This window comes from Oncorhynchus mykiss, chromosome 8 (genome assembly GCF_057628025.1).
Source record: "Oncorhynchus mykiss isolate SJ-2025 chromosome 8, ASM5762802v1, whole genome shotgun sequence".
NCBI classification, from domain to species: Eukaryota; Metazoa; Chordata; class Actinopteri; order Salmoniformes; family Salmonidae; genus Oncorhynchus; species Oncorhynchus mykiss.
The window spans coordinates 25,216,547-25,234,870 of record NC_143029.1 but is presented as its reverse complement, the minus strand read 5'-3'; the positions used below and the strand labels follow the sequence as shown (position 1 = coordinate 25,234,870).

Here is an 18,324-nt window from a genome sequence, read left to right as displayed (position 1 = left end):
ACAGAAACAACATGTCAGTTATATTGTGTTTTGTGCTGTCTTTGCTGTGATATGATCTTAGCAGCGGCTTGAATGGTTTGATGCTAATTCTCTGATGACAAAGGTACAGCAGGCCTCGTAAGCGTAAGGACTTCCTCCCTGTGCTTTGAGGAACTTGTTTCACACCCTGTCACATACTACAGAGCAGTATGTGCATAAGGTTAATCAAGCAATCAGTTACCATCAATGAGTTCCTCTTTCAGTTTTGATAACTCCTTCCTCATCTCGTCCAGAATGTCCTGAAAATACAAGGTTGGAAGGTGAAGATTAGAGACAAAAAAACAGTGGAAAAACAAATAACTTGTATCAACCTTCAGGTTCTTTGGACATGTGAGATGGGGGAAAACAGAGAGCATAGCATCAATGAGCGATACTGTCCCAGAGAGCTGAATGAGTTTTAGTAAGCCCATAGTGTCACTCCTCTGTGTTACTGCTCTGAATGAGGCTGCTGCTGTGTGCACAGATAGGGAGGGTATATGAAAAATCTACACTTATCTAACAGGCTCCTTCATAGGGGAGAAGGGAGGGATTGCCGCAGCACAGGACACCGTCATTGGGCACACCCTCTCAGTGCTCTTTAGTATGCTGTGTAAAATACTACAGCTCCAGTGTACTGCCAGTAAACAGCAAATCAGGTCATTTTTTACTTGTCTCCTCTGAATACCTGTTTCAATCTGTCATAGTCGAGACCTTCTGTTGGTACCCCGTTGGCACTTAGGGATCCAGTCGGTGTGGATTTTGGTCTGTAGACGAGAAACAGAAAAATTAGAGTAGTATACCTAAACTGGGGCTATTGTCAAGGGGGCCTTCAGAAGTCCCTCTTGAAGGAAAACAAGACAGCTAAGTGCCGACTGTGGCTAGATCATTCTCCTCCGCATTCAGTCCTCAGACACTTCAATCACTCTTTTAAAAAATGTGCAACTATAACATAAACAAGTTGAAAGAAAGCGCATTGAAACACCAAAGGAGGACATCTGAGATTTCAAATTGACGGTTTGATATCAAAACACAACAGGAAACCTAGGAAGTTACAGACTTAAACAAACAAAACAAACTGTCATCATATACCAACATTATTGTTTTAAATTCAGAATTTGGAAACTGATACACAAATATGGCAATGTAGCGCATAGAGTACCACAATTATTTTCAGGCCATTTCACATCAATTTGTCAGCATTGATACGACACTAGTGGTAAACAACTGAGCCTATTTGACAGGGTACCTAACAATTTGGCTGCCTACATACAGTATGAGGCTCCTTCATGAACTTAGTTAGTTCAAGCATCATTATGCTCAGAGCAAACTGAATCTAGATTTAGGCAAAGCGAACCAGTAAATTAAATGGAAACTGTAGAGTCCTATGACTGGAATCACAAATAGAATAGCTTAATGCCTTAGGTCAGGGATGAGCAACTTTGATGGGGTGGGGCCACAAAAAGCCTGAACTCATCACGAGGGGCTGTAATTAAATGTAAAATAATTATGTTAGCTGAAATGGGCTAATTGACTGACTATCAATAACTGACATAAGGGAATTGATCGGAGGGCCTTTAAATGTGGGGCCGCCAGTTGCCCTTCCCTGCCTTAGGTAAAGCCAGCCCAATGCACATGCTACACACACCAACCATTAGAGTTCACACACCAACTAATAGGAAGGAAACACACAACGGACATTGGGTAGTTTAGCCCGATTTAAACACAATCAAGTAAACTTTGGGAGCCAGAGTTCAGAGACAGGCCGCTGTAGTTGCAGTATGCACACACAATTCAGCAGTCACACACAGCCATGCTTCTCTGCCATTGGATCAGCTGGGACAGGAACACCGTTGCCAACAAGGTAATCACCATGGTCTACAACTACAGGAATGATTCAAGGGAACTAAGGAAACTGAGTGTGAAATCAGTGAAGAAATTAACTCGTCAGAGAGGAAGTGGAAGCCAAGAGGGGAAGTGTAACAATTCTCAATAGTTGTCTTCTGCGTGTTTGTGTATTTGCTCTCGTGGTCTCTCTGGCCTCCTCTATAGGTCAAATACTAAGGCCAGTTTATGTGAGAGAAATGTAGGATGCCAATGCAGGGCTGTGTGGCTTTATCTATTGGGTGCGTCTGGGTCAGAATTGGCAAGGAAGCGAATATTAACAGCACTGGGCGGGGTGATGTCTCCTCTAGCTTCCTCACTATACAGTAGCACACAGCCACAGAGTGTGTTGAGTATGTGTGTACATGTGAGTAGGGGGCACTTTGTGATGTGTAAGAGGGATTCCCTTTAACAGGAATTTAGCAAAGTAGGCACTGTAGGAGAGATGGACAGTAACACAAAGATTGTAAAGCAACTGAAAACATAACATGACATAGACCTGTAGATTGCTTATTTTAAAACAAGAATAAACCAATGTATATATGTGGAATTCATTAGCAGTCTGGTGATGACTTTGCTGGCAAAACAGAGATACAGTATGTGGGAATTACAAGGCACTAACCCAAGCCCCCAAAAATATCACTTCTACTTCGATCACAGCAAATGACACAAAATGAGTAAAAAGAGAGAATTATCACTCTACAGGCCTGTATCCCTGTTTACGAGATCAGAACCCATCAGATTTCTCCACGGTGAGTCAAGTCCGTGAGAGAGAGACGACAGCTCTTAAAAGGCCTGTCCTGCAGCCCCAGGTCCCCTCCCTAAACCAACCCAAACTAAACCTACAGGCTACAGAGAAAACACGGAGTATAGCCGTATTGATGATATATTGACTTTGCTTTAAGTTAACTTTACAATGATAAAGCATTGTAATAGGAATTTTCTAGGGATCTGTTAATTGTCTGAAACTTTTCACATTAATACGCTAAAATGCAACACCAACCGACTTTAAAGAAAGTTCTAAAAAAACATCTCACATTCTCAGCGAAATAAAACAAAAAAGGACTTGTGGTGGAGGCAGTCAGCATTCTGTTTTGCACATGGAAGCTGGAGGTGCATTTCCAGGAACACGTTCTCACCGACAAATTTAGAGCCCTGGAATTAGAACCTGGAATTTGGGGCTTTCATTGACACATCTCAGGAACACTAATTTTTCATGTATATTCTTCGTAGTGGTCTATTTACCACTTCAAACCGATGCTGACACGAAGACCATACTCAACGAGCTGTATACGGCGCTCCTAGTGGCCGGGGACTTGAATACACTTAAATCAGTTTTACCTAATTTTTACCAGCATGCTAAATGTGCAACCAGAGGGAAAAATATATATATAAAAAACTTTACTCCACACACAGAGATGCGTACAAAGCTCTCCCTCACCCTCCATTTGGCAAATCTGGCCATAATTCTATCCTCCTGATTCCTGCTTACAAGCAAAAATTAATGCAGGAAGCACCAGTGACTCGGTCAATAAAAAAGTGATCAGATGAAGCAGATGCTAAACTACAGGACTGTTTTGCTAGCACAGACTGGAATTTGTTCCGGGATTCTTCCGATGGCATTGAGGAGTACACCACATCAGTTACTGGCTTTATCAATAAGTGCATCGATGACATCGTCCCCACAGTGACTGTACATACATACCCCAACCAGAAGCCATGGATTACAGGCAACATCCGCACTGAGCTAAAGGATAGAGCTGCCGCTTTCAAGGAGTGGCACTCTAACCTGGAAGCTGATAAGAAATCCCACTATGCCCTCCGATGAACCATCAAACAGATAAAGCGTCAATACAGGACTAAGATTGAATAGTACTACATTGGCTCCGATACTCGTCGGATGTGGCAGGGCTTGCAAACCATTACAGACTACAAAGGGAAGCACAGCCGCGAGCTAACCCAGTGACACGAGCCTATCAGACAAGCTAAATTACTTCTATGCACACGTCGAGGCAAGAAACACTGAAGCATGCATGAGAGGATCAGCTGTTCCGGACGACGGTGTGATCACGCTCGCCGTAGCCGATGAGAGTAAGACCTTTAAACAGGTCAACATTCACAAAGCCGCAGGGCCAGACAGATTACCAGGACGTATACTCCGAGCATGTGCTGACCAACTGGCAAGTGTCTTCACTGACATCTTCAACCTCTCCCTGTACGAGTCTGTAATACCAAAATGTTTCAAGCAGACCATCATAGTCCCTGTGCCCATGAACACTAAGGTAAACTGCCTAAATGACACCGACCCATAGCACTCGTGTCTGGTCATGGCTCAACACCATTATCCCAGAAACCCTACACCCGCTCCAATTTGCATACCGCCCCAACCTATCCACAGATGATGCAATCTCTATTGTACTCCACACTGCACTTTCAGACCTGGACAAAAATAACTCTTACGTGAGAATGCTACTCATTGACTACAGCTCAGCGTTCAACACCATCAAAGCTCATAACTAACCTAAGGACCCTGTGACTCAACGCCTCCCTCTGCAACTGGATCCTGGACTTCCTGATGGGCCGCCCCCAGTTGGTAAGGGTAGGTAACAACACATTTGCCACGCTTATCCTCAACACGGGGGCCCCTCAGGGGTGCGTGCTCAGTCCCCTCCTGTAGTCCCTGTTCACTCATGACTGCATGGCCAGGCACGACTCCAACACCATCATTAAGTTTGCTGATTTTTATTTATTTCACCTTTATTTAACCAGGTAGGCAAGTTGAGAACAAGTTCTCATTTGCAATTGCGACCTGGCCAAGATAAAGCAAAGCAGTTCGACACATACAACGACACAGAGTTACACACGGAGTAAAACAAACAGTCAATAATACAGTATAAACAAGTCTATATACGATGTGAGCAAATGAGGTGAGATAAGGGAGGTAAAGGCAAAAAAAAGGCCATGGTGGCAAAGTAAATACAAAAAGCAAGTAAAACACTGGAATGGTAGATGTACAATGGAAGAATGTGCAAAGTAGAAATAAAAATAATGGGGTGCAAAGGAGCAAAATAAATAAATAAATTAAATACAGTAGAGAAAGAGGTAGTTGTTTGGGCTAAATTATAGGTGGGCTATGTACAGGTGCAGTAATCTGTGAGCTGCTCTGACAGTTGGTGCTTAAAGCTAGTGAGGGAGATAAGTGTTTCCAGTTTCAGAGATTTTTGTAGTTCGTTCCAGTCATTGGCAGCAGAGAACTGGAAGGAGAGGCGGCCAAAGAAAGAATTGGTTTTGGGGGTGACTAGAGAGATATACCTGCTGGAGCGTGTGCTACAGGTGGGAGATGCTATGGTGACCAGCGAGCTGAGATAAGGGGGGACTTTACCTAGCAGGGTCTTGTAGATGACATGGAGCCAGTGGGTTTGGTGACAAGTATGAAGCGAGGGCCAGCCAACGAGAGCGTACAGGTCGCAATGTTGGGTAGAATATGGGGCTTTGGTGACAAAACGGATTGCACTGTGATAGACTGCATCCAATTTGTTGAGTAGGGTATTGGAGGCTATTTTGTAAATGACATCGCCAAAGTCGAGGATTGGTAGGATGGTCAGTTTTACAAGGGTATGTTTTGCAGCATGAGTGAAGGATGCTTTGTTGCGAAATAGGAAGCCAATTCTAGATTTAACTTTGGATTGGAGATGTTTGATATGGGTCTGGAAGGAGAGTTTACAGTCTAACCAGACACCTAAGTATTTGTAGTTGTCCACGTATTCTAAGTCAGAGCCGTCCAGTGTAGTGATGTTGGACAGGCGGGCAGGTGCAGGTAGCGATCGGTTGAAGAGCATGCATTTAGTTTTACTTGTATTTAAGAGCAATTGGAGGCCACGGAAGGAGAGTTGTATGGCATTGAAGCTTGCCTGGAGGGTTGTTAACACAGTGACCAAAGAAGGGCCAGAAGTATACAGAATGGTGTCGTCTGCGTAGAGGTGGATCAGAGACTCACCAGCAGCAAGAGCGACCTCATTGATGTATACAGAGAAGAGAGTCGGTCCAAGAATTGAACCCTGTGGCACCCCCATAGAGACTGCCAGAGGTCCGGACAGCAGACCCTCTGATTTGACACACTGAACTCTATCAGAGAAGTAGTTGGTGAACCAGGCGAGGCAATCATTTGAGAAACTAAGGCTGTCGAGTCTGCCGATGAGGATGTGGTGATTGACAGAGTCGAAAGCCTTGACCAGATCAATGAATACGGCTGCACAGTAATGTTTCTTATCGATGGCGGTTAAGATATCATTTAGGACCTTGAGCGTGGCTGAGGTGCACCCATGACCAGCTCTGAAACCAGATTGCATAGCAGAGAAGGTATGGTGAGATTCGAAATGGTCGGTAATCTGTAAGTTTGCTGATGACAACCGTGGTAGGCCAGATCACCAACAACGACGAGAACACCTATAGGGAGGTCAGAGACCTGGCCGTGTGGTGCAAAGACAACCTCTCCCTCAACGGGAGAGGTTTGGCATGGGTCCTCAGATCCTCAAAAGGTTCTCCAGCAGCACAATCGAGAGCATGGTTGCATCACTGCCTGGTAGGGCAACTGCTCGGCCTCCGACCGCAAGGCACTACAGAGGGTAGTGTGTACGGCCCAGTACATCACGGGGGCCAAGCTTCCTGCCATCCAGGACCTCTATACCAAGCAGCGTCAGAGGAAGAACCTAAAAACCTGTTCTCCTGCCACCCTAGTCATAGACTGTTCTCTCTGCTACCACATGGCAAGATGTACCGGAGCGCCAAGTCTAGGTCTAAGAGGCTTCTAAACAGCTACCCCCAAGCCATAAGACTCCTGAACATCTAATCAATGGCTACCCAGACTATTTGCATTGCCCCCCCCCCCCCCGCCCCCCTTCACGCTGCTGCTTACTCTGTTTATTATCTATGCGTAGTGACTTTAATAACTCTACCTACATTTACATATTACCTCAACTAACTGGTGCCCCCGCACATTGACTCAGTACCGGTACCCCCTGTATATAGCCTCACTATTGTTATTTTACTGCTGCTCTTTAATTATTTGTTACTTTTATTTCTTAATTTTGGGGGTATTTTTCTTAAAACTGCATTGTTGGTTAACGGCTTATAAGCAAGCATTTCACTGTAAGGTACCTGCAACAATTACAATTTGATTTGATACAGATAGCCTTGCTAGCAGTAGCCTAGTGGTAAGCAGCAGCCCTGTGTTTTAGTCACGTTATTAACCAGTCATGAACCAGCAAGCCCAGGGATCGGACCCCAGCAGTGAGCCATGCTCTGCTACCCCCTGTGCTCCTTCTCTCCAGTTACATGATAATGAGCAGCAATGCAGAGGCAGTCAATGATTCAGACAGGTAGTGGATATTTTGACTCCGTTGTACTTGACCCAATAATGTGTTTAGAGACTCAGAGACTAACAATGTATTACCGTTTGTACATTTATGGAATGCTGGTACTTACCTTCCAATGACTGGGGATTTGCTACCATTCATAGTGTTACTCCTCTCCCATGGTTTCCTGGGCATGTCTGCGGAGGAGAGAAACACAAAAGCATTAGAGATAATTTCACTGATATAACTGAACCACTTCATCAGAAGACAAAAAAATACTGACTGAAAAAATCTGCCAAATTACATTAACTGCTGGCCAACACGGACTAGGATCCTGGTGGTCTGAATGTGGAAGTTGCATGTTTCTGTTCTGGTCCTGTGTATCTCTGACCACTACAGTCCTGTACTGTATCCTGTACCCCACTCACCTGGTGTGCTACAGGCAGACACTTTAGGAGTCGTGGTGCCCTCGCTGCCACCGTCGTCCTATTAGAGAGTAGCACAGTGAGTTCAGAAGGTCAGAAGTTTTAGGTCAGACAGCTTCAGATGATCAGAAATGTGACCAGGCATTTAGTTAATAATCCACTGAGGGAGATCCATTGATCCTCTTTAATGCCACCAATGACCCTCAAAGAGAAACATATGAAGCTCCAAAGACATCCAGAAGGGATGGATAGAGAATACAAACACCAGGCTGCTGAATTATAGACAGACGGGTAGACTAGATAGGTACTGTCAAGCAGGATATACAGAGATTAACTTTCCCTGTTCTCTGTCTATCTGTCATACTCACAGCTCTCTGCTCCGGCTCAGGCGATGATCCCTTCTCTGCAATTCTTCTCCTGAAAAACACCACAAAATATAAAAGTTATAACATGTTATATTGTATGTCAAAACAAAAATTCTCTCACACCAAATTACTTTGAAATAATGTTAGGCTGACCGCGACAGCTACTGTACATGATCTGCAATGATATGGCACTCAATGAAAATATCTATATTGACAAGAAACATTTGGGCCTCAAGCCTTCCTCAATATTGCCCCCCCCCCCCCCCACTCCCTGAAGCCACCCAAACATGCTGTATCCCTCCTCTCTCCATGTTTCAAATGGGAATGTAGTGTAATGTCACCTCCTGGCCAGGAGGGCGCTCATTTCCTCCATCAACCCCCCTCCTCCAGGTGCTCCTCCCAGAGGGCCGTTTCCTCCAGGTTTGGCCCCTGTAGCGCCAGCCAAGCCCCCCGCCATGGCTGCAGCCAGAGCAGCTGCCGCATCACCACCACTATCACTCTGAAGGATAGAGAGAAAGGTCAGAGTCAGAGAAGTAGTGGTAGACTATATTACGAAATAATGACATTACAATGATTTGAGCATTTTAATGGAAATTCCAAAGGCCAAAATGTGGACCTGTCTGTTCTGTGCGTGTCGGCCTCTCACCCTTGGCACTTTACGCAGCTTGGCTCCAGCGAGGGCAGCGGCCAGCCCGGACAGGGGGCGGTCCTCCGAGGGGGAGAAGAGACCGGGCGGCAGGGGAGGGGCTGGTGGAGGAGGAGGGTGGGCCTGGCCACCGAGGGAAGGTGGCGGACCGGGTGGGGGAGGGGGGCCGCCGCTTGTAGGGGTGAGTGTGGGGGGTAAGGGGGGAGGGGGAGGAGGGCCTGGTTGGGCAGAGGCTGTGGGGGTCACAGTGGAGCCGGGAGGGAGGGGGGGAGGGGGAGGGGGGGTGGGCAGCACCGGCGTCAACACTGTGTCTGTATGGGGGGGAGAGAGAAGAGTAAACAGTCAGTATCAAAATTTAGGACTCACAGAAAGAGCAGGGGTCACGAGTTCTCTCCTATTTACTTTATCCTCACACAAAAAAAACTCAGGCTTCCTTAAGCACCCATACTATATCCAGCATCAATACTAACATTATCAGGCTTGACCAACCTTAGACTTTAAAACTTGTGTGTGAAGACACGGCATGAAGTCGCTAACATCCTCTTGCTGTTTGTCATACAACATGCACATCAGTGAGTTGTGGCAATGGCCTAAATGTATCCATTTGAATGAAGCAAATGGAGACATCCAACACAAAAACAAGACAGAAAATGCATTGGACACAGGAACTCTAGCAGCCTTAGTTAGGTCAATAGCGGCATATGCCTGCAAGAGCAGCCCTAAACCATGGAACCACAGAGATGTATTAACTGTAATAATTAGCTTGTAGAAAATCATTGTGATTCCTCAACCCAGACAGATGATTTGATCAATAAGCCATGATGGAATGTGCCCATATTGAGCTCCTGTTAATGAGGGCGTGACCTATAGAATTAGGAATTTGAATACTAATTATTAGAATAGTCATTTAAATGGATCTCTATAGTGTGACCAGTTTCCTTTCAGCCAAATGAGAGGAGACTTGAGGGCAGAGGTCACTAACACGGGTGGGTCAGTCCAAGTGAGAGAAATAGTCGTACTGAATCATCTACATCTACAGCGCATTCAGAAAGTATTCAGACCCCTTGACTTTTCACACTTTGTTACGTTACAGCCTTACACTAACATTGATTCGTTTCTCCCTCAAATCTACACACAATACCCCATAATGACAAAGCAAAAGAACATGTTTTAGACATTTTTGCAAATGTATTAAAACCTGAAATATCACATTTGCAAAAGGTATTCAAACCCTTTACTCAGTACTTTGTTAAAGCACCTTTGGCAGCGATTACAGCCTCGAATCTTCCTGGGTATGATGCTACAACCTTGGCACACCTGTATTTGGGGAGTTTCTCGCATTCTCCTCTGCAGATCCTCTCAAGCTCTGTCAGGTTGGATGGGGAGCGTCGCTGCACAGCTATTTTCAGGTCTCCCCAGAGACGTTTGATCAAGTTGATGTCTGGGCTCTGGCTGGGCCACTCATGAACATTACGACCTGAAACCACTCCTGCGTTGTCTTGGCTGTGTGTTTAGGGTCGTTGTCCTGTTAGAAAGGGAACCATTTCCCCAGTCTGATGTCCTGAGCGCTCTGGAGCAGGTTTTCATCAAGGATCTCTGTACTTTGCTCTGTTCATCTTCGCCTCGATCCTGACTAGGCCCCCAGTCCCTGCCACTGAAAAACATCCCCACAGCATGATGCTACCACCACCATGCTTCACTGTAGGGATGGTGCTAGGTTTCCTCCAGGCATGACGATTGGCATTCAGGCCAAAGAGTTCCATCAGACCAGATAATCTTGTTTCTCATTGTCTGAGAGTCCTTTAGGTGCCTTTTGGCAAACTCTAAGCGGGCTGTCATGTGCCCCTTACTGAGGAGTGGCTTCCACCTGACCACTACCATAAAGGCCTGATTGGTGGAGTGCTGCTGAGATGGTTGTCCTTGTGGAAGGTTCTCCCATCCCCACAGAGGAACTCTGGAGCTCTGCCAGAGTGACCATCGGGTTCTTGGTCACCTCCTTGACCAAGGCCCTTCTTCCCCGATTGCGCAGTTTGTCTGGGCGGCCAGCTCTAGGAAGACTCTTGGTAGTTCCAAACTTCTTCTATTCAAGAATGATGGAGGCCACTGTGTTCTTGGGGACCTTCAATACTGCAGAAATGTTTTTGTACCCTTCCCCAGATCTGTGCCGACACAATCCTGTCTCGGAGTTCTATAGACAATTCCTTTGCCCTCACGGCTTGGTTTTTGCGGTGTGCCTTTCCAAATCATGTCCAGTCAATTGAATTTACCACAGATGGACTCAAATCAAGTTATAGAAACATCAAGGATGATCAATGGAAACAGGATGCACCTGAACTCAATTGAGTCTGAATACTTTAGTAAATAAATGTTTTATATTTTTAAAACACTTGGGAAAATGTAGAAAAACCTCTTTTCGTTTCATCATTATGGGTATTGTGTGTAGATAGATGACATTATTTAGAATAAAGGCTGTGACGTAACAAATGTGGAAAACGTTATACTTTCCGAATGCACTGTAAATGCTACTGACGAGTTACTCAAAGGGCAGTTTTAATACACCACAATTGAAAACTCTATTATGTTACAAAATAGTCTCATTAATGCTTCTGGAGTGTTTGAATTATGTCAAATCTGAACTTTTGAAACTGCAATGGTTTTCAGAAAGATTTCAAAATGTTGAATTAAAATGTTATTTCTCATAAAGTTAAGAAGGTAATCAGATGTGGTGGCCGGTTAAGGAAGTATAATAAAAAGCTTGTCCTCATTTGACATGGTTGTTAGAGGTTATTTGTTTATTTGGATCCTCAAATCCAGAGGGGACAGACGTGTATGCTAACTATTCAATTTAGGAGAGGGAAAAAATGATCTTAATATTTTTGATTCCAGCTGCTGGATAGCTTCCGACAGTGACAATCCCTCTAAAGACTGCCCCAGAGTTCAGTCAGTCATTTCCTAATCAAAATACATCTAATATCCATGTTAATTCCTCCCGTTCCCTTGAAACGTACAGTAGTGTCATGACAAGAAGCCTAAGTGAACAAGGACAGAGCAGAAATTAGTCTCCATCAGTCCCTTTTGTATCACGTATACAAGCCTACGGTCACCAGGTCCAGTAGGCTTGATGAACACAACACTGACATGACAAGTGAGAATGAAAAGTCATGGTAACATACTAAGGTCATCACAATGGTGAATTGCAGAAAAACAATAGTTTGAGGTGATAAAAAAAAAAAAAAAAAAAAACAAGAAGCAAAGGAGAAACAAAGAGACATTGATCCCTCCAGACATAGCTTCAGCGATCTATAGCTAGATGCAGCAGAGCCCCCTGTCTGTGAGTGCACACTTGCACACATACATGCCATGCCATGCCATGCCCAATGACCAGACACCATTCAAACCAGTTCACCAGGCAACTCAAGACCACGAGCAATAGCATGGACATACATGGCGAGAGTATGCTGACAGAGGCCAGACAGACACCTGACCAACACAGATTAACAAGCACCTAGCAGACCTAGAGCCACAGCCGTACTAGCCACCGATGCAGCCAGCATTGGCACCCAGAGCTGGGCCGAGCTGGTTAGGGCAGGCCCGCTACACCCTGGCCCCCGTTAGTGGGTGAGTGGAGGTAGAGAGCGAGGCTGAGAGAGGTGAGGCCTTACCCTGCTGGGCCAGAGGGTCTGCAGGCTGAAAGGCCTCTGGAGCCGAGGAGCCGGAGTCTCCCAGCTCAGAGAGGTTTACAGAGAGGTCAGCAGAGGCAGGGGGAGCTGTGGAAGGAGAAGGGACAACAGCAGGCTGGGATGAGGGAGAGGACACAAGGGGAGCGATGGGGGAGACAACAGGCGACTGCTGGCAGGACAGGGACAGGGAGAGGGGGGGCAGCGGTGGAGGGGGCGGCGGGGTGGGAGGGGGCGGCGGGGTGGGGTTGCTGCTGTTGCCAATGGTGACCGGTGAAGGGGCAGGGAACATAGGAGGCCCATTGGGGGAGGGGGGTTTCTGTGACAAGGGGCTGGGGACTGGGATGGCAATGACAGGGCGAGGGCCTGTTGCCTTGCCCGGGGGGCTACTGATCATGACGGGGGGCGATGGGGGCAGAGGGCTGAAGTTTGTTGCTGACCACACCAAAGACTTGGAGGGGGTTGCTGGGGCAGGGGTGGGGGGCATGGGAGGGACAGGCTGTCGCCTGGGGACTGTGGCGTAGTGGGGCAAGACGGGGTGGAAGGCGGAGCCTAGTGAGGTGGCAAAACGGGAGGCAGAGTGACGTAGAGGCGGGGTGGGGGGTGTTGCAGAGGAGGGTGACGGGGTGGGCGGAGGGTAGTTGGGGGTGGTGGGAGACACAGACGTAGAGGAGGTCTTGGAGGAGTACTCTGGAGGCGGAGGGGTGTAGAGGGTACTTTCAAACGCTGAACAGGACAGGAGAGAAGCAGCCACCGTGCAGCCATACAAGGGGGGAAAGAACACAGGAGAGGAGAGAGAGAAAGGGGGAGAAACAGAAAGAACAGAGAGAAGGGGGCAAATGAAGCAGGAAAAACCAGCACAGACCTAAATCTCCTTTTTCTATACTTGGTCCTTTCTCTGACAGAAAGGATGCTACTATTAGTACACAAGGTTAGCAGTTGAGACAGATCCTGAGGCACACTCTGTAAACAATGCGTCAATGTGAACACATGGATAGAGAGGCAGCAGAAAAACAGAGACCATCGTACATTCAGTCGGGAGCGCTTGGCCTGGCCGCTCAATGAATGAAGCCTAATCAAGTGATGCCCACTTCAAACACTTTATTAGCCTCTGGTGAAACTCTCAGGATCAACACACACCAGACACAGCACTGGTCAGTCACTCACTCTATCCATGCTGCATCCTGCGGCTCCATTCCAGGACTGGGCAAGCAGAACATGTGTATTCTATACATTTAGAAGTCAAAGAACCACAATTGAGACATGTAACCAATTTGGACATGTTTTGTTCATTGTTCTTACAATAAGCAAATGGTGCACAGACAATCTAAACGAACTAAATCAATAAAATGCTTCAATATTTGGGTGACTCCAGTTTAAATCAAACACCATTACCTAGTTCCTATCGGAACGATTTCAAGTCAGAATCTCCTCTTTCAAATGACAAGGAGTTCACAGAAAGTCTTACAAAACAAATAAAAAAATACCATCACAAAGTCTGTCTCATCAACACACACATCAGTAGTATCTTCTCATCTCTCATGTAAAGTACAGAATTAGTGAGGTCAGCCATTGCGGGGGTAGTCTCGCTGGGTGGTCACACTGCCAGAGCCTGACTGCATGCTCTGAATTATCCATGCTCTGTTTTGTTGTGGCCCCAGCCAGCGTAGCCCCAGAGTTAGCCCAGAGCGGAGGCCTCTCATGCCATATGTTGAATGAGGGGCGATGCTGCTAATCCTTTGTGCCAGCCTCATTCTACTCCACTGACCCTCAGTGGCAGCCACACACACACACACACACACACACACACACCAACCAGAAGTGTTACTCTTGTCCAAATGTTTGTCTCTTCTTTCCCGATTCCCCCAACTGTCTCCCCCTCCCTCCGGCTGGTAAGTGGGCAGAGGCAGGCCCTAGCTTTGCTCTGTGATCCCAGAGTAATAACACACACACACACCTCACTAACCCCAAAATGGACATACACTCCATCTCCTCCATACACAATAACTAAATGTTGCCTAGTGTGTAGCCTAGTGTGTTCCCTAGGAGAGTGGCCTACAGAAGAAGCGGACCAGTATAGGGCGGGCCGGTCTACAACCATCACATCAGTAGTAGGAATGGCTGGATTAAAGAGGTTGACATTCACACAAGGAAGCCCTTGTTCTTTTGAACGCGATAAAGGGGCATAGCTAATATGAGACAGACGCCACAGTGTGCTGGACACGTCAAGAAGCTCATCTCAGATAATAGTCCATGGAGCTGCGGATGCCTTATTAGCAGACCTCTCCTCAGGTTTTCAGTTAGAAGTTGAGGTATGGTTACACACAGGATCAGCATGGCCTCCATTACACTGACAACATCCAATGGAAAACTAAACATACTATGAATGAAATTGGAAATCCAACCAAAAGCTATTGCAAGGCTATGTACATTAGGCCAACAGCGCACATGTTTGTCTTTCCTGCAGGAAAGACAACTAGAAGCGTATTAAAAGTGCATATTCACACCTCAAACCCAAAAGCGGCCCAAATGTTACAGCAACATGCAGTGCAACATTGTTTCTAGTGTTGGTCTTGTCATGTTCCGTGTGAATTGGGTCATTATGTATTGTATAAATGTCCTGGGGAAAAAAAAGTGAACGCTATACCATGATATGTTAGTTATGTTGTTGTGCTCCTGCGGGGCAGGCAGCATGTTAGCTTTGATGGTTCCTTTTTCTCCTACTAACAGAGAATCTGGCCCAGCTAATGTAATGATTGCGGCACTGAACCATGCCAACACTGGCTCCCCCCACTGACCCAATATGTAGCAGCAATGCCCATCTCCCATCCTTGATCCTCCCCTAACCAAACCCAGAGCCTGAGTCCTGCACCTGCCTATGCTTTGCTGGGCAGGCTGGCTGGGGTTCCCCCTACCATCCACCAACACATAGTCAAAGCCATCCCTGGTCAAAACAGGACCCAACAGGAGTAGGCAGAAAGAGCTGAGTGTGTGTCAGTGTGTGTGAGTTCTTGCCTGCTCGCTGAGAGAAGCACCTAAACACTCCCCCTATGCCCTAGCGCCACTCAAGCTGTTCCACGAGCCCGTCCAACACACAGGCAGATGGGCAGAGAGAGATGGGAGAGGAGCCTCGCTATAAGTCACACTAACTAATGAGCGGCCAGGGATGGCTGAGTAGAGTCAGCGTCTCCGCTTCAGACTCCAGCTAAATGTCAAGCTGGGATTTTACACCCAAGACGGCTCTTTGGAAGTACTACTGCTAAATGAAGTGAGACCTAAGCCCACTCACCTGTTGGTAACTATTCTGTCATTTTGTTCTGTACTGTGTCGTCAGTGTGTACTGTACTACCTTGTCCTGTCCTAGACATCAGATGTGTGCATATGCGTGTTGGTGTGTGTATGTGTATGCATGTGGGCGAGTGTGTAAGAGGTAAGGAAAAAGGCTTGGCTGCTCACCGGCGTTGGAGATGCGTCTCCCTCTCTCCCAGTCCATCTGTTCTCTGTCCAACTGCTGCTCCTGGTGAGTCTCTCGCTCCATCCTCTCCCTCTCCTGCTTCTCGCTCTCCATCAGCTCCCACTCTCTCTCCGCCCGTTCTCTCTCCAACTGCTCTCTCTCCAACTGCTCTCTCTCCAATTGCTCTCTCTCCAACTGCTCTCTCTCCAACTGCTCTCTCTCCAACTGCTCTCTCTCCAACTGCTCTCTCTCCAACTGCTCCTGACGCTCACGCTCCAGGCGATCCCGTTCAACACGCTCCACATGCTGCCTCTCGGCGCGCTCCCTCTCCCTCTCGGCGCGCTCCCGCTCTCGCTCCTGACGCTCACGGTCTTGACGTTCCCGTTCACGCTCCCTCTCCAGCATCTCACGCTCCAGCCGTTCCCTCTCCTGGCGCTCGTGCTCCAGCCGCTCACGCTCCATCTCCTTCTGCCTCTGAAGCTCCTGCAGCTGCCTGCCATGGAGAGAGAGGAGAGAAGAGGTTAGAGAGAGGAAGAGAAAGGGGGTTGATGAGGAGAGACGAGAGAGGAGACACCAGACGAGGAGAACTAAGACAGGAGAGACCACAGAGGAGACACCCGATGAGGAGAACTAAGACAGGAGAGACCATACAGTCAAGAGAGGAAACCATAGAAGAAAAAGGAGAGACCATACAGGATAGTGGAGAAAGCAGAGAGGAGAAAGAATAGAGGGAGGGGAGTGGAGAAGATGGGGTAGTCTAGCGGTTAAGAGCATAGGGCCAGGTAACTGAAAGGTCGCTGTTTCGAAACCCAGAGCCAACTAGGTGAAAAATGTATCAATGTACCCTTGAGCAAGGCACTTAACCCTAATCACTCCTGTAAAATGTCAATGAAGAGATGAGACCTCGTTTCACACGCTGGCCTAAACCACCACGCAGACCCACAGTCAGTGCTGTCACTTGGAAAATGCCCTTTTTAAAATCATTATATAAGCTTGTTGTCATTATGTAATTACGGTTCTGTGCAAGACAAACCGTTACGCAACCACAGCTAGCTCTGCACATTTGTTGTTAAACACAACAATGTCTTCTTCTGGCTACAGCCTCCCATTCTGTAGTGATAAGGACAGAACCTGTCTGTTATTCAGCTTCTACTGGCATTTACCTCATAACATTCACCAAATACCAAAACGCATCAGCTTGTTCATTCCAACTAGGTCTGCTGAGTTCGGATAGGAGCTTCCCAGGTTGGGAATGACTTATTCCTGCAGCGAGAAATCTCATCACTAGAGGGCAGCATGCTGTAATAAGAGGTGAGGCAGGCTGCCTCCTGGGGTAGCCTGCTGTAGATCACTTGTGACTGGCTGGTTGGCTGCAGCTCCAAGCCATTTCACAGACTCTTCTCGCTCTCCCCACATCACTACCATGGAGGCTGTGACTGGTGCCCATTCTGTTTGGCTTCATCAGTCTCAACCAGGCCTGCTGACAATTATTACCCAGACTGTCATAATAACAAATTGTCACAAAAACCAAATTAACCTGTGGTGCTGCACTTGTATAGGGACAAGCTGCGAGCCCTTTTCACTCAGTCACTCCTTCACCCTCCTGTTCAGGTTGAATCATCAACATCAGTCATCAGTTTCAAATGCTATCTGGTGTCACACCTCCCCCTCGCTCCATCTGGCCAGGAGCTAGCTACACACACCTGTTCCGCAATGATGTCACAGCCAGACACCCCCCTCCAGGTTCACCCCCTGAATATTCCACCCCACCATTCACCAACCAACTTCCCATTGAACCCCTCCTACTTCCCTGGCCCTGCATCCCCTGGTGGGGAAACATCAAGTCTCCACACACCCTTCAGAGAGGAACATGATGGGAATCAAACGGTTTCCTGCCCCAAAACAGGCCTGGAGGAGTATGATGTCCTATCACATGTGGTGTAAACGACTTACAATGCACCTGTTTATGAATAACAGCACTTCCGCTCCCCTTTTCCTATAAGTGCACTGTGTGTGTCTATTCTACAATATGTGCTCTAAGAGAAGCAGTGATAAGTCAAAGTGGAAACCGGACACAAATAAACCCTCAATGTGCCAAGTCAGTGGATTACAGGTTCAATCAATCCATGTTATTCACCCAGAATGACTTCATGGGTTCTAGTGAACTAAGACTAATGATTTACTGGAAGGCAAACCGTCACTCTTCTCTTTTTGATGGAGCTCAAAAAAGCCTTGAAATAATCCATCATTAACATATATAGCTTAAGAATGACATGAAAATGATTTCAATGTTACTTAAGACTGTAAAGCTTCAGCTAGTAATAGAACTAGAAACAGTATTATGGGCCCAGGCAGCAATCCACTCTGTAGGCTAGAGTAGCCAGAGGAAGGGCTGAGAGAGAGTTAACAGATTTAGTTGGTGGAGATCCTCTCTCTCCCAGAACCAGAGTGGAAGCGGCTGAGGAGGCTTTCACTAGCTGTTGCCTCAGCCAGGCTTTCCCCAG

General features: G+C 46.9%; 1 protein-coding gene across 21 annotated transcripts in view; it reads right to left on the bottom strand.

Moving 5' to 3' along the window:
• LOC110529212 (protein enabled homolog) overlaps positions 1 to 18,324 on the bottom strand; it is a 150,802-nt gene that overhangs the window by 3,008 nt on the left and 129,470 nt on the right. For 4 of the 21 annotated variants that reach the window (XM_090243011.1, XM_090243010.1, XM_090243009.1 and 1 more), the window contains exons 5-13: positions 15,823 to 16,313; positions 12,352 to 13,092; positions 8,660 to 9,000; positions 8,385 to 8,542; positions 8,047 to 8,095; positions 7,682 to 7,739; positions 7,384 to 7,450; positions 704 to 782; positions 221 to 278 (exon numbers count right to left, since the gene is read on the bottom strand). In XM_090243011.1, coding sequence (XP_090099137.1) covers positions 221 to 278; positions 704 to 782; positions 7,384 to 7,450; positions 7,682 to 7,739; positions 8,047 to 8,095; positions 8,385 to 8,542; positions 8,660 to 9,000; positions 12,352 to 13,092; positions 15,823 to 16,313 — 2,042 coding nt within the window. The remainder of the gene's footprint in view (positions 1 to 220; positions 279 to 703; positions 783 to 7,383; positions 7,451 to 7,681; positions 7,740 to 8,046; positions 8,096 to 8,384; positions 8,543 to 8,659; positions 9,001 to 12,351; positions 13,093 to 15,822; positions 16,314 to 18,324) is intronic. The other 17 variants (XM_090243024.1, XM_090243023.1, XM_090243022.1 and 14 more) reach the window with 5 other exon arrangements.